The sequence below is a fragment of the Pieris brassicae genome, chromosome Z (genome assembly GCF_905147105.1).
Source record: "Pieris brassicae chromosome Z, ilPieBrab1.1, whole genome shotgun sequence".
In the NCBI taxonomy this organism is placed as follows: domain Eukaryota; kingdom Metazoa; phylum Arthropoda; class Insecta; order Lepidoptera; family Pieridae; genus Pieris; species Pieris brassicae.
The window spans coordinates 9,426,880-9,441,494 of record NC_059680.1 but is presented as its reverse complement, the minus strand read 5'-3'; the positions used below and the strand labels follow the sequence as shown (position 1 = coordinate 9,441,494).

Here is a 14,615-nt window from a genome sequence, read left to right as displayed (position 1 = left end):
CACTGTGACCCGCTGCTCGTATTACTATAGACCTCCACTTTTGTCTCTCTCACTCTCACAGTCTGCATCTCGACAGTGTTGAGGACTGGATCCATTAGTTGCACTAATTAAATCGGTCTAATGCTTTAGAGATCGTTTTCCCCTACAAGTGGCCCCGGATGACAAGCCTCTCTAAATAATGTTCATTCCTTCCCCGAATAAGAAAATATATATAGCACTCATAGAAAGAAAAATGTGGTCATAGCCGAAGAGAGGCCCTACGATCTTGTACTTGAGAATTGCATGCTTATACACTCTCTTTTAGACTCGGCTTTAGTACTATTCTACTTAGACGTATAAGTTTATATGTAACGATTATAATGGTGCGCGTTTTCGTAAAATCTTAATGCGTAAAGGACTTTGCGAGTCAAATTTTTCAAGCAGCAAGGATGGCTATCAAGCGATAAAAACACGTCAAAGATACAAAATCATTATTTCCCCATATATGAATAGAACAATAGAGTGTTAACGTTAACTACATCGTCATCCAGTGGGGCTACTGCCCTTAATGGATATTGGCTTCCTTTTCCTACTTTTATGGACTTATAATGCTCAGTACGGCGATGATATCAATAGTCATTGCATTTTAAAGTTTTAACAGGAGGGCATTAACAAACGAGCCAATTTCGTGGTATTTTTAAACTTCATTTTGTGAAGTTTACTGACCTATACCAGATATAGTACTACTAAGGTCCTGGTTATTAATTATAATGAAAGCTGTCTGTGCTTGCTTTAACACCGGCTCGTGATACAATACTCCCCCCTCTTCCCTGTTAAACACCCCTATATCCGACTGCTACTAAAGGAAAATCGAACCACCATTATTGCATAATCTCCCAGAGCTACATTCTTAATGGACTAAAACCAGTAATCTTTCGAAATTGTTCAAGGCTTCTGCCGTATATTTATTTATAATTCTTGCGTTATTTCCGCCCCCTTAGTTTATTAGGTACGCTATTTTATCTAGCACGATTTTCTGTATAATTTGTAGTGACTAACACTAATGGCCGTTGGTGTATAAAGTTTGTCTTGAGCAATTCTTCACTAGCATTTCTGTCTCAAACTTCCAATTTACAGTATGTGGCAATGCGCCAAAGTATTTAATACAAACATTACTTTAGCTTTGCGATTTTATATTTTGTTCGTGTTAATTTTATATAATACTTCTGTAAGCTAAACCTGAATTTATATATACGACTAATATAATAAGATAAGTATGTGAAACGTCGAGTTATTAATTCTAATAAATGTGTTTCTTTCTTTTCACTATGTTTCTTTGTCACGGGGCAGCAAACAACCACGAGTAACTTTGTTCACGAGAACGACCCACCCAGAGCCCGCGGCACCTACAAACGCTGAGCTAATTACATCTTCGAATTCGTGTTGGTATTTACATGAACCATCAACAATATTATTGGTAAATTTATCCCTGAGTAGGAAAGTTTCTCAATTAGCATTATACGCAGTTATTTTAAACACCTTAAAACATTGTCGGTATCAATTATTCTTGGGTAATAAACCCAATATTTATTTGACGTCATTAAAATTTGTTTCACTGATCGGCACTAGTTCAATCGTTCATAATGATTTGACATATTTATATGTATATAAAAATTTATCACGGTACTAGAAAGGTACCTCACACATAAAGAGCCTACGAAGAACACTTGAATGAATAAAATAATAATTATTTTCTATCTATAGATATATCTAATTATTAGCGATTTAACTACAATGACGTAATAGCATGTTAAATATTAAAATAATAATTTGTATATCTATTAAATCATTGGATATAACAACAAACAAATAGAATCCTATCTTTAGCGTTTCAAAAAATCGTAAGATTTACATAAAATAAAATAGATTATATTAAAACAACGAATTTAAGTATTTTATGTATACGGTATGTTGTAAATAAATAAATTTGTAAATAAATTTAAAATAATATAGTATTTTTATTATATTACGTAATATATATTATTGTATAATAACCTATTATATATATTTTTTTTACTTACCCACATACTTACATTCCTCATTTGACGAAGACAAGTCAGAAAATTAGAAGTCTCCATGGTATAAAGACCGAAAAGGTCTTGTGTTAATTGTTCGTATATATTGTGAACTATCGAGAGTTAAACTTGGATTTTTTTAATCAGAAAGAACACATTTGTATATATTAAATATACTACTGTAATTAAGTCTTAAATATTGCTACTGAATACTGTTTCAAACTACTTAACTACTAGAATAGTGTACTATAACTAAATCAAACATTAGAAGTTAATTAACTGTTTAGTTACAACAGTAGCAAAAAAAACTATGGTTTATTAACTAAAATCTCGATGACATGAATAGAAAGAGGTTTAGGTAGAAGTGTGCCATACGATGATGTTAAGCAACTTTGGAATTCTCTCCATCCATCAACGGTATATAGTAAAAACTCAAAGCAAGAAAACTAATGACACCGTGATGGACAGATGAGACGTTGAGTGTCAGTGCATTGTATTGGTAATATAGAATTCAATGTATACTGCGAGTATGAATAAAAACGTTGTATTCCTATCTACTATTATAAGTAGTTAATCCTAGACGGCTGTGTGTAAAAAATGCGAAATGATTATTTTTTTATAGTATTTATTAAATAGATTTCACATTAAGGTAACATACAAAAATTACGTAATAAATTATAAATATTATTATTATGGATAGGTAGGCTCTAAATAATTTTGTCATGTTATAAAAATACTGCCATATCTAATAACTTATTACAATTAGGTGAAACATACAACACAATTTAATTTAAACAATATCGTGCACTTAAAACAAACTAAGTTAAAGATCACTGTAACGTTAAACTATAAAAATCTCATTCAATTTGGATTTGTACTTGCAGAAATATAAGGTCAACAACGGCAGTGTTTGTCAAACATAGAAACCGGCAAGGCAAGAGATGCGTGCGAACTTTATTCGGTGCATCGCTATGTCGCACTACTATGTTTCTTTGTCACGGGGCAGTTGACAGCGGTAATATTTACTGATAAAACAACCACGAGTAACTTTGTTCACGAGAACGACCCACCCAGAGCCCGCGGCACCTACAAACGCTGAGCTAATTACATCTTCGAATTCGTGTTGATATCTGACGCGACACTGACAAAGTTAGTCGTAGCTTAGGTGACTGGTGACGACGCAACACATCGCAGCCTACGTGCAAAGTTAGGTATGAGTCTGAGTCGAATTTCAGTATATAAAACAAATATCCATGCTTGCACAGGTACCAGGACTTGATGGCACTATTAAACTTTTGCCACAGCAAATGCCTGTTACACTGAGGTACATTTTAACATCTGTCTACATATTCTGAAATCATTTAGATGAATTATATCGCGTCAATTGAACACATAAAGCATGAAAATGATTGTATAAACATTGTTACTGTTAATGAGGCCAATAAATCGTTAAATTTAGCAGGCTTAATTAAATTAAAGAGTATTGGGTGAAAACTACATGGTAGTACAAGAATACGTTTCTGGTGTACCACGCAATGTGTTTTCGATAGTAATTTTGTAAAATCTATCAAATTAAAAGACATCGTAGCGGTAAAGCAAAACAAAACAATTGTCGAGTAATCTTGTGTCGTGTTAATCACATGTTACGTGTAAACTTTGTTTTATTTGTCAAGCTTAAACCTTTCCTTTACAAAAATACCTTTAACTATTCCAACTTACATTACATATTTCTACGAACACTTAGATTGAATACCATTAAGTATAGGTATCAAAAGAAACTTCATAAAGTGAAACAATAAAATCTTCTAATGATAAGACATGAACATGCTTTTTAGTTTTTAAAAGTCTTTCTAGACACTGATATTATTTGTATTTACATAGAACAGTGTTAAGTATAAATCGCAAATATTTTTTAATGAGTGGAATCTAATGTCACCTGGCCCGAAGATCTGCCGTCACCCTCCATAAAATACACAAAAAGCTATATACACTGTTAGATGCAATATCCGTATACGGAGTTGAAGTCTTTTGACTTTGTTAGATTTGTCTGTACAATCGGCGGCAATGAAATGGTTCTTGGTGAAAGTGGTCGTCATGTGTCATTACGACTACGGGTTGGTCGAACCGCTACGATAAATCGCTTGTCAACTTAGTAGTTTTCACCCGATCTCATTAGAGAAACAAAGAAACACTACATTAATGGATTAAGTGCGACGCTCGCTGCCTGTATCTATGTCTTACTTTTGACGACTAGTTTAGCAGATGACTCCACTTGGCCGGCGACGGTAGTGGCGCGGCAAGTGAATATGCCTGTGTCCTCTTCGTAGGTACTGCCGATTAGTAGTACTGCGTTGTTTCCTTCGTGGATCATCTGAAATAAGTGAACGTCCATATAGCAAACTTCTGTTTTATATATGTGCCCCTAAGCTGGAACTAAAACTGATTATCTTTTCATATACATGATCGTAGTTTTAAAAGTTAATTAATATCAATTTCACCCGTTGTGTCAAGATTTAGAATTAACAGTACTGAAAGAAGACCAATCTTTATATGATCAAAAATTACCAACCTGGAAGTCAGGTGTTTCAGGTATGAGAGCACCTTCCCGTAGCCATTGGATGGTAGGTTTGACCTTGCTGGTAATTTGTGTTTTAAATTGGGCAGGTTGACCTTCATATACGATTACGTCACGCAACGGTGTCAATGTTGGCAAATTGTCAGTTTGATCTGGCTGTGTCACTTTCAGTTTAGCAGCCACTGTAACTCTTCCAGCTGAATTGTAGGCAACGCATTTATAATCACCCTCGTCCTCAGGGAAAGCTTCCGATATGCGAAGTGTGTAGTCGTCAGCAGTACGTGACATTTGGAAGTACTTTGATGGTTTAATCAACCTGTCTTCTTTATACCATTGTACTGTTGGTATCGGTTTGCCGACAATCTTACAGCTAAATTCAATAGCTTGACCCTCGGTGACGACGCGGTCCTTCATCGGTTCAATGATCTCTGGTGGAGCATTCGCAGCCTTAGTTTGTGGCTTGGGCTTCTCTTTGGTGGCTGGCGTATTAACAACACATTCGGCATCGCACCTTGCCTCTCCGGAACTATTTATGGCAACGCACTCGTACTTGCCGGAGTCCTGAGGGAAGGCTTCGAGGATAAGAAGAGTGTAAGTTCCATCTTCTTCAAGGATCTTGTTCCTGATATCTGGTTGGACTTTCTTGCCATTTTTCAACCAGTACACATCGATCGGTTTTGTACCAGTAACTTTAGCATCAAATCTTACAAGTTGTCCAGCTGTGACGTTGACATTTTGGGCTGTCAATGTGAAACTTGGAGGAATAACTCCTCCTCTGCCCTGTCGTCGACGTTCCTCTACAACCAAGTTAGCGCTGCATTTAGCAGTTCCGCCTCGGTTTTCGGCTACTGCAGCAAATACCGCTGAATCTTCAATGAACACTTGTCTAATAATAAGTATAGATTTGGTACTGAATGTGTGAATTTGGAAATCAGCTGAGTTCTTTATTGGGAAGTTTTCTCGGTACCATTTAATTGTTGGTAATGGATCACCGTCAAACTCGACTTCGAATCTTGCTTGTTCATGTTCAAAAACACGGCATGGTTGCATTTTCTTTGTGAATACGGGTGGATTGGAAGGCTTCACAGGTCCTTCAACTATTCTCTCCTGAGTTTGAGCCTTATGTTCAACTTCAGTAGTTTCTGTCGATGTTATCTTGCGAGTTATTTCTGTATCTCCCACAACTTCCTTTTGTATTTGTTTCTGCTTGGCAACATGCACTTCTTTACCGTGAACTGTTGATTCTAGTGGATCAGGTATTCTAGGTTTCTGAACCTTTTTAGTTACTTCTTTTTCCACGATCTCTTCTGTTTGTTCCCTGAAATAAAACGAATAAATTAAAACCAACCACAAAATAAAGACCAATAGCAATCTACGACGAATCAATAATCTTCACTTACAAGTTATCTTCGTATTTCTGTGCCATGCTTCTCGCAACTGAGGCGCTGGCAACTTTATCACCAGACACAGCGTATTGATGGGTAGATTCTCGCATGCGACTTTCCTTAACAATTTGTTCATTTTCCAATTCCTGCAATTTGTTGTAATACTCCTCACTCTTCTTCTTCTTTACTGTTTGCTGCCACTCCGTATCAGGTTCTTTGACAATTTTTTGCTTCAGTTCTGGTCGATGATCTATGACGCCCTTTCGCTGCAGGGTTTGTCTCTCCTCGAAGGTTTTCTCTAATTCAGTGTCAGATCGTTGATATTGCGTTGTTTCGTCGTACCAAGCTGTACATTAAAAATATTAGTGAAGAGCAGTCCATAAACAAAGCACAACTTAGAGACATACCTTTAAAAGGTTCCGATGCTAAGCCGGTAGAAGCAGGTAGCAGCAGTTCGTCGAAAGGGAAAGGTATAGGGAATCTTAGAGGGAAATGTGCTTAAGCGTTGCATGTGCGTAATGTTGGCGTGTATTAGTGTAGCATAATTTCGTACCTTATTCATTAAGTCATTGTAAGCAAGTTAGCAAAGCCTGTGATGGCACTCTGTATATAGTATTTGTAATATACGTACGTCTTGGCGCATTCTTCAATACGCTTCTGTAATCATCGTGTCGTGGGATTATTTTAAGTTCGGTCGTAGCAAGAGCCTCGCCTACGGAGCTCCTGGCAATTACTTCAATTTTACCCGTATCGTATTGCCTTGTTTTTGGTATATCGAAGTGGTACATGCCATCATATGTCAGTTTATATCTAGAGCCCTGCAATACATATAATATAAATTAAAGGAAAACCATTAAACACATTATTATATTTGTAATTTCAAATGAATTGACGCTAATTCCTGTTAGTACTTGAGTAGATTATTGAGATATTTGTAGATATTAACTACTAACTAAAACTTGCTCTAGTATTTCCTAATCCTGACTGTAAATCTGGATTTACAAATATTTAGTATTTCAGTTATATTTTTCAGAGAAATTTATGCGAAAATGTGTGAGATAGAAATCATTGAGTCAAAAAACTTTACGTTGACAATAGTGTTGCCGTTTATAAGCCACATAACACGTGGTTTCGGATGTCCGGTTACGCGGCAGCAGAATCTGGCCCATTCTCCTTCCTCTACCGTCACTGGTTCGGGTTTGCTGACGAATACTGGCGCCGTCCTTTCCTTAACCTCATCACCGGGTTTTTCTGGTACCCTGACAATGTTTATAGCTAATAAGTATTTTATACTATTACGAATAAAGGTAATCGATGTTGCTAGTCCTTAAGACCAACACTGAACACTGAACATAAGTAAAAAATCTAATAAGGAATTTTACTATATTTCTATATAACGGTAACAAGTAAAAAATACATACGCCTGCCATGATGCCTCCATTTCACGAATCTTCTCGATACTCTTCATATGTTTCGGTAACTGTGAGTCATAAACGATTCCCGGCTTTCCTGCGGTCTTGATAACTGCCTTAGTCTCGTCCATTCCGTACAAGTTAGTCGCACGACATAGATACTCGCCACTGTCCTCTGGGTACACCCAGCCGAAATTCATAGCGACGTAGCCGAAGTCGTAGATCGGCGTGAAACGGTTTTCTGTTAATGAGAATGGAGTTAGTCAAAATCATGCTGATGTCAATCTTGATAGAGTCAAATCTCTAACAAAAAGGTACATTTTAATTCTTAACTAATTGTGTTTACTAAACGACTCCTAAGTCGTAAACGAACATCACTTAAGTTGCACAAATTATACGATTTCAGTTTGCTTTTATTATTTAATTCAAATATTTGTTTAGGCCCATCAGGCTTGCAGGGCATCATGTTTTACACGCGAAGACGTGGATAAAATTATTATTTGAATAAATGATAATTTATTTAATGATTTCAATATACTTACTGTGAAGCAGCGGTTTGCCATTGAAGAACCATTCTACTTTCATATTGGGATCTCCCACTGGCGCCAGCTGACATTCGAATTTAGTCATTTCCATTTCTACTAGATTTGTTTGACTTTGGATTTGTGTAACAAACCGAGGTGGTTGCTTTTTATCAACGTCATATAGATCTTCCTCAGTTAAGAACACTTCAGAAGTGTATTTTTTAATAGTAGCCTCCATTTGAGTTAAAGCCTCGGTCTTCTTCATGCCTCTGGGAACTTGATTTTGTAGAATGATATCAGGTAGGCCTATAAGAAAATAATATACAATGAAAAATGTAACGTTGAAAATGCACATTATTCTTGAAGAACAATTTAAGATTGGCAACGCATATAACTTACGTTTGCAAGACACTGTTGCTTTAGTGAAGTCTTCTCCGAAATCGTTAACAGCGCGGCAAACATATTCTCCAGAATCTTCGGAGTATACATATAGAATATCCAATGACACAAAGCCCATGTCATACACTGTGCGGAAACGGTGTCCAGATGGCAATAGTTTACCGTTTCTATACCACTCGATACGTAGCCTAGGGTCCTCTTTGGGTTCTACGCGGCATTCGAACCTTATAGACTCAGATTCTTCGATTGTGTGTGATTTTATCTGGGTCACGAATTTTGGTGGACTATTGATGACAGGTTCTTCTTTGGGTCCGTCACTTATGCGACCTTTTTCCAGTTCCTTAATCTTCTCTCCGCTCATTCCTTGCGGTAACTGAGATTCGAAAATGATATCTCGCTTGGTGCTGCATGTGATTTTAGCGGTAGTGGTGGCTGAACCCCATTTATTAGTTGCACGACATGTATATTCTCCTGAATCTCTAGCGTAGATGTAATCAATGTCTAGAGCTATAAATCCAAAATCATTTAGCATGTGGACACGGGAGCCTGTTGCAAAAGGCCTGCCATTGTGGAACCAATCGATTCTCATTGTGGGGTCGCCAACTGGTTCTACGCGACAGTCAAAGTGAATTGGTCCACCTTCGGCTACATCGAGGTTGTCCTTAATTTCCACGATAAACTTCGGTGGGTTTGGTTGCTCATCTTCAATTGGAATTTCCTCTCGTTTATGAAGTGTTTCTTCCAGTTTTTGGATACTTTCTGTACCCGATTTGAAGTGCGACGGCAATTGAGGTTCTAATATAATGCCTTGTCTACCTTTAACTTGTAGTTTACAAGAAACCGTTGCCTCACCGTGACGGTTCGTAGCTTTGCAAGTATATAGACCAGCATCACGTTGGTACACACCACCAATTTCCAAGATCACGAAGCCGAAATCGTTGATAGTCTTTACTCTGGATCCAGTAAGAAGTGGTTTACCGTTATGGAACCATTCCACTCTCATACTGGAATCATTGACGGGAATTAGGCGGCACTCGAAATGAGCCGAAGAATTCTCAGTTAAAATAACATCAGATGGCGTTGTTACGAATTCGGGTGGGTTACCGCTTTCAACTTCGGGGCTTAGGTTATCAGCAGTCCCGGTGTAGCCTTCCAAAGCTGCAATCTTATCAATAGTACCTTCCATACCTTTAGGAAGTTGGGATTCCAATATAATATTCCTCTTGCCTTGTACTTTCATTGTGGCAGTGGTGACAGCTTCACCGTAGTTATTGTAGGCTCTGCACATATATTCTCCAGAGTCTTCTGGATATGTAGGTGATATTTCAAGAATAACAAAACCAAAGTCGCAGAAAGTTCTAAACCTCGAACCAGCTTTCAAAGATTTTCCATTCCAGTACCATTCAATCTAAAATAAATTTAGAATATTAAATACTGTTTATGATTAATAAACACAAGATAGCAAATTCTAATACAAGTCAAACAATAGTATAGATTAGATAAATTGTATGTACCTTTAGTTTGGGGTCATCAGTTGGTGTGAGACGAGCTTCAAAGTGAGCGTTTTCACCTTCTCTTAGGTTATCGATGTTAGATAATGGAACGGTAAATACTGGCGCCTTGCCCTTCGTTTCTGTAACATCGACATCCTTTCTTCGTATCATTGAATCTTCTAGGGTCTGTAACTTTTCTAATCCACCCTCCATGCCCTAAAATTAGTACAAAAATTATAAATACTTTATATTTCTAAAATAGAAAAAAAAGTATATTTGTTTGTTTTATTTTATTTTTGTATTAAAATTATAAAAATGCATACCCGCGGTAGTTGCGAGTCCAAGATCAAATTTTCCTTCGATGTACACTTCAATGTAGCCTTTGTTGAGTCGCGGCCCAATTTGTTGGTCGCAACGCATTCGTATTCACCAGAGTTTTCTTCATAACAATAGAGTATATCCAATATGACAATACCGAAGTCATGGAAAGTCCTGTATCGGTGTCCATGTGGTAATTTCTTTCCGTTATAGTACCATTCAACTTTCAGATCGGGGTCATCCACTGGTATCAGTCTCGCTTCAAAGTGAGCACTTTGCCCCTCCACTAATTTCGTGACATCTTCTATTTGAGTTGTAAATTTAGGAGGTACTGCAGAAGCCGGTGCTGGTGCTTGATGTTGTAAACCTTGTAAACTTTCTAACTCTCGGATTTTAGCTAAGGAATCTGGCTGTAAACTGTCTGAGAAAACTCCACTTCTTCCATAACAATTTATCGTCGCTTTGGTGAAATCTTCACCGTATTTGTTATATGCCCGACAAACATATTCTCCTGTGTCATGGTTTTGGGTGTAAGCTATATCCATCACTACAAAACCGAAGTCAGAAATAGTTTTAATTCTGTTAGAGTGTCGCAAAGGTTGTCCGTTATGATACCATTCAATCTTCATATCAGGGTCATCTACCGGCACAACTGTGCATTCAAAGTGAGCTGATTGACCATCTTTAAGACCTTCAATATTTTGTATGTGGGTCGTAAACTTTGGTTTTTGCCCTTTACTTTTGTCAACACATTCAAGTTTTACGCTTATTTCAGCTTGACCCCACTTGTTGGTGGCACGGCATGAATAAATACCAGAATCAGTGGTCTTTGTTCCAAGGATCTCTAAAACAACCATACCAAAGGCATATACGGTGCGAATACGGTGACTAGCTTCAATGGTCTTTCCGTTATAGAACCACTCAATGACCATAGTTTGATCACCGGTCGGTATGAGAGATGCTTCATAGTGGGCAATCTGTCCTTCACTAATATCAAAAATATCTTGGAATACCGTAGTAAATTCAGGTGGTCGACCTGTATCGTCATCAGGCTTCTGCGAGGGCTCCTTTCTGAGAGAGTCTTCAAGGTTTTGAATCTTCTCCAAACCTTCTTTGCCTTTGGGATGTTGAGTACGTTCAATGAGGTTATCCTTGCTACTGCAGTAAATAGTCGAAGAAGTGAAAGCTTCACCTCTCTTGTTGTATGCTTTACAAGTATAGATGCCGCTGTCTCTTTCATATACATCAGTCACATCTAAAGTAACAAAGCCGAAATCGCTAGCAAGCTTAAACCTCGAACCATGTTCTAACACTTTGCCATTAAAGTACCACTCTATCTTAAGGGCCGGGTCATCCTTTGGCTCAACTTGTCCTTCCAAGTGAAGTGGTTGACCTTCTACAAGTTGACATTCAGCCACAATCGGAACAATCCATTCTGGTTTCGGATATTCAGTGTCAGGTACAGATGATCGTCTTGATTTAGCTAATCTAGCTTCTTCTGCTTGTTCCACGGCTTCTAAACCAGCCTTGCCTTGAGGATGTTGAGTATCAAGATATATTTGTTTATCACCAGTACATCTTAAGGTGCCTGATGTTGTAGCAGATCCTTTATTGTTTGTGGCTTTACATGTGTATATTCCTGAATCCTCCTCGTACGTATGCATTATGTCAAGCGATACATAACTGAAGTCATGTGTACTCTTGTATCTTGTACCCGATGGCAAAGGCTTGTTGTTAAAGAACCATTCAATTTTAAGAGTTGGATCGCGCGATGGTTCCACATTACATTCGAAGTGAATGTTGTCTCCTTCTTTACAGAGAATATTGTTCAAATGAGTAATAAAAACAGGAGTTTCATAGACAGGTTCAGGAGAATCTGGTTTAGTTTGTTTCGGTTGTTCTAAGGCGCCAATACGGTCTAAAGATTCAGGGTGTAGAGTGTCACCCATTAACCAATGACGATCTTCAATCTTTATTGATGCTGTAGAAACAGCTTCTCCCATTTGATTCACGGCTTTACAGGTATAGATACCAGAATCGTCGTGTCTTAAACTATTTATAGACAACGTCACTAAGCCAAAGTCGAAAGTACTCTTAATTCTGGAACCTGTGGTTAAAGAAACTCCATTTTTAAACCATTCAATTCTCAAATGAGGGTCTGTACGTGGCTCCACTTGGGCTTCAAGATGCAAATGTTGTCCTTCAACGAGCTTATCATAGCTTTGTAAGTGTGTGGTGAATATAGGTGCTTGTTGTACTCCCAAGTCTACAAATCTCTCGGGGACTTGGTTCATAGATGCTTCCTTAAGTTGGATCTTCTCCCATGATTCAGGTCGCATGGCCTGGTCAATAATAGTAGATTTTGTCTTCACTTTAAGTGAAGTTGACGATACTGTACTGCCAGCCTTGTTAATAGCCTTGCACATGTATAAGCCGGCATCATTAGATACAACTGAATTGATGTCCAATGTGACAAAACCGAAATCGTGAGTAGTACGGAATCTCGAACCTGAAAGACGTATTTGAGGAATTTAATCGAAAAACACATAGAATAGTTTAAAACCATAGTGTGATGTCAATTAAGAGAATATTAAATATATTTACCCATCTTAAGTTCGACTCCATTAATATACCATTCGAAACGTAAACTTGGATCGCCAACGGGTACAACTCTGGCTTCATAATGAGCATGTTGGCCTTCCCACAATTCTGAAGGTCCCGTTAGAACTTGCGTGAATATTGGTTTTTCAAATTCTCTATCAGGTTCCTCGCCTTTTTTGGGTTGGGGTTGTTCCAACTTTTGGATCTTTTTCATACCCTCTGGATGTTGGGTTTCCAATTGGATAGCGGCTTTAGCTATAAAAATAAAAAGCTTTAAACTATATAATACATACATACTAGCTGCTTAAAATGAATGCGTCTGATGGTCATAGAACAACATACATTAATTTCTATTGTTACGAAGACGGGTTGGATAAAATATTTATCGATTTCAGTATCAACGTTTACGATATATACTAAATATATATATAATATTGAAAAACAATACTATTTCTGTATAGTACTCACTTTTGATTTTCATTGCAGCTGTGGTCACAGCTTCTCCAAGTAAATTAGATGCTCTACACATATAGACTCCTTCATCTTCATCGCGAACGTGGTTAATTGTCATGGACACGAATCCAAAGTCATGAGTTTTAGTTATTCGAGAGCTGTCTGCGATAAGTTTCTCGTTCCTAAACCATTCCACTTTAAGGGTAGGATCGCCAACGGGTATCAACCTACAATCCAAGTGTGCAGTCTGGCCCTCCTGGATATTGTCAATATTTTGAAGAGGTTGTGTAAACACTGGCCTTTGTCTCGTCACAGGTTCTGGGATTTCCGGTCGCTTAAATGGTTCAGCAGATTCCAATTCTCGGATCTTTTCTAAGCCTTCTGGACGTTGAGATTCCGAAATAATGCTTCCTTTTGCGGTTACTGTCATGGATATTGTGGAAGTACACTGTCCGAGAGCGTTTATTGCTTTAACTGAATATTCACCAGCATCTTCTGGTACGCAGTGCTGTATATCCAAAGACACGTAACCAAAGTCAAAAGTGATATGGAATCGTGACGCAGATTGCAGAGCTTTACCATTATGGTAGAATTCTATACGTAAGTTGGGATCATGGACAGGTTCAACTTGACACTCGAAATGAGCAGTTTGTCCTTCAAATACATGTGTCGTTCCTCTCAATTCAGTAACGAATCTCGGTGGGTATGCTTTGGGTTCTTCTACTTCCATTCTGGATGTGTGCCCTTGGGCTTCAAGCTGCCTGATTTTCTCAAGCCCATTAGGATGTTGAGTGTCTAAAATTATATTTCTGTGCCCTGCAAAACATGAACATAGAATTATAAAATATATTCGTTTAATTATATTAAAATAAAACATTAGACTCAATTAGTAATAGTATATATTTGTTTTAACAATACGCACCTGCAACCTTTAACGTGCAGGTATTAACTGCTTCTCCAAGTTTGTTCGTCGCTTTACACATGTAAGTGCCAGAATCTTCTGCATATGTGTACAAAATATCCAACGCAACATAACCGAAATCATGAGTCGTTCTAAATCTGTGGCCAGTCTTAATTTTTTGGCCATTAAGGAACCATTCAATCTTGAGATCTGAGTCGTTGATGGGTTCTACTCTCGATTCGAAATGAGCGTGATCACCTTCTTTCAGGTTTTCAAGGTTTGTTAGTGGTGTCAAGAAGACGGGCCTTTGACCTGGTCGTTCTTCCTCAATCGGTTTAGGTCTTTCGTATTTTTCCAGCTCTTGAATCTTCCTGAGACGTTGCTCATCCAATGTATCAAGGTATAGGCCAGCTTTAGCTAAAATATATAATAATTTATTAAGAATAGTTAGTCACATCATGTTTTATGGTAATATATTTCTTGTACGTGATTGAATAAAA

The 14,615-nt window shown here is 37.7% G+C and overlaps 1 protein-coding gene across 5 annotated transcripts in view; it reads right to left on the bottom strand.

The window, feature by feature from the left end:
* Positions 1 to 14,615, bottom strand: part of LOC123718958 (titin) — a 91,787-nt gene that overhangs the window by 64,844 nt on the left and 12,328 nt on the right. For all 5 annotated transcript variants that reach the window (XM_045675975.1, XM_045675976.1, XM_045675979.1 and 2 more), the window contains exons 9-21: positions 14,137 to 14,532; positions 13,230 to 14,030; positions 12,765 to 13,016; positions 10,166 to 12,669; positions 9,864 to 10,058; positions 8,350 to 9,757; positions 7,969 to 8,256; positions 7,436 to 7,667; positions 7,102 to 7,273; positions 6,646 to 6,832; positions 6,030 to 6,360; positions 4,624 to 5,947; positions 4,296 to 4,425 (exon numbers count right to left, since the gene is read on the bottom strand). In XM_045675975.1, the coding sequence (XP_045531931.1) occupies positions 4,296 to 4,425; positions 4,624 to 5,947; positions 6,030 to 6,360; positions 6,646 to 6,832; positions 7,102 to 7,273; positions 7,436 to 7,667; positions 7,969 to 8,256; positions 8,350 to 9,757; positions 9,864 to 10,058; positions 10,166 to 12,669; positions 12,765 to 13,016; positions 13,230 to 14,030; positions 14,137 to 14,532 (8,220 nt within the window). The remainder of the gene's footprint in view (positions 1 to 4,295; positions 4,426 to 4,623; positions 5,948 to 6,029; positions 6,361 to 6,645; positions 6,833 to 7,101; positions 7,274 to 7,435; positions 7,668 to 7,968; positions 8,257 to 8,349; positions 9,758 to 9,863; positions 10,059 to 10,165; positions 12,670 to 12,764; positions 13,017 to 13,229; positions 14,031 to 14,136; positions 14,533 to 14,615) is intronic.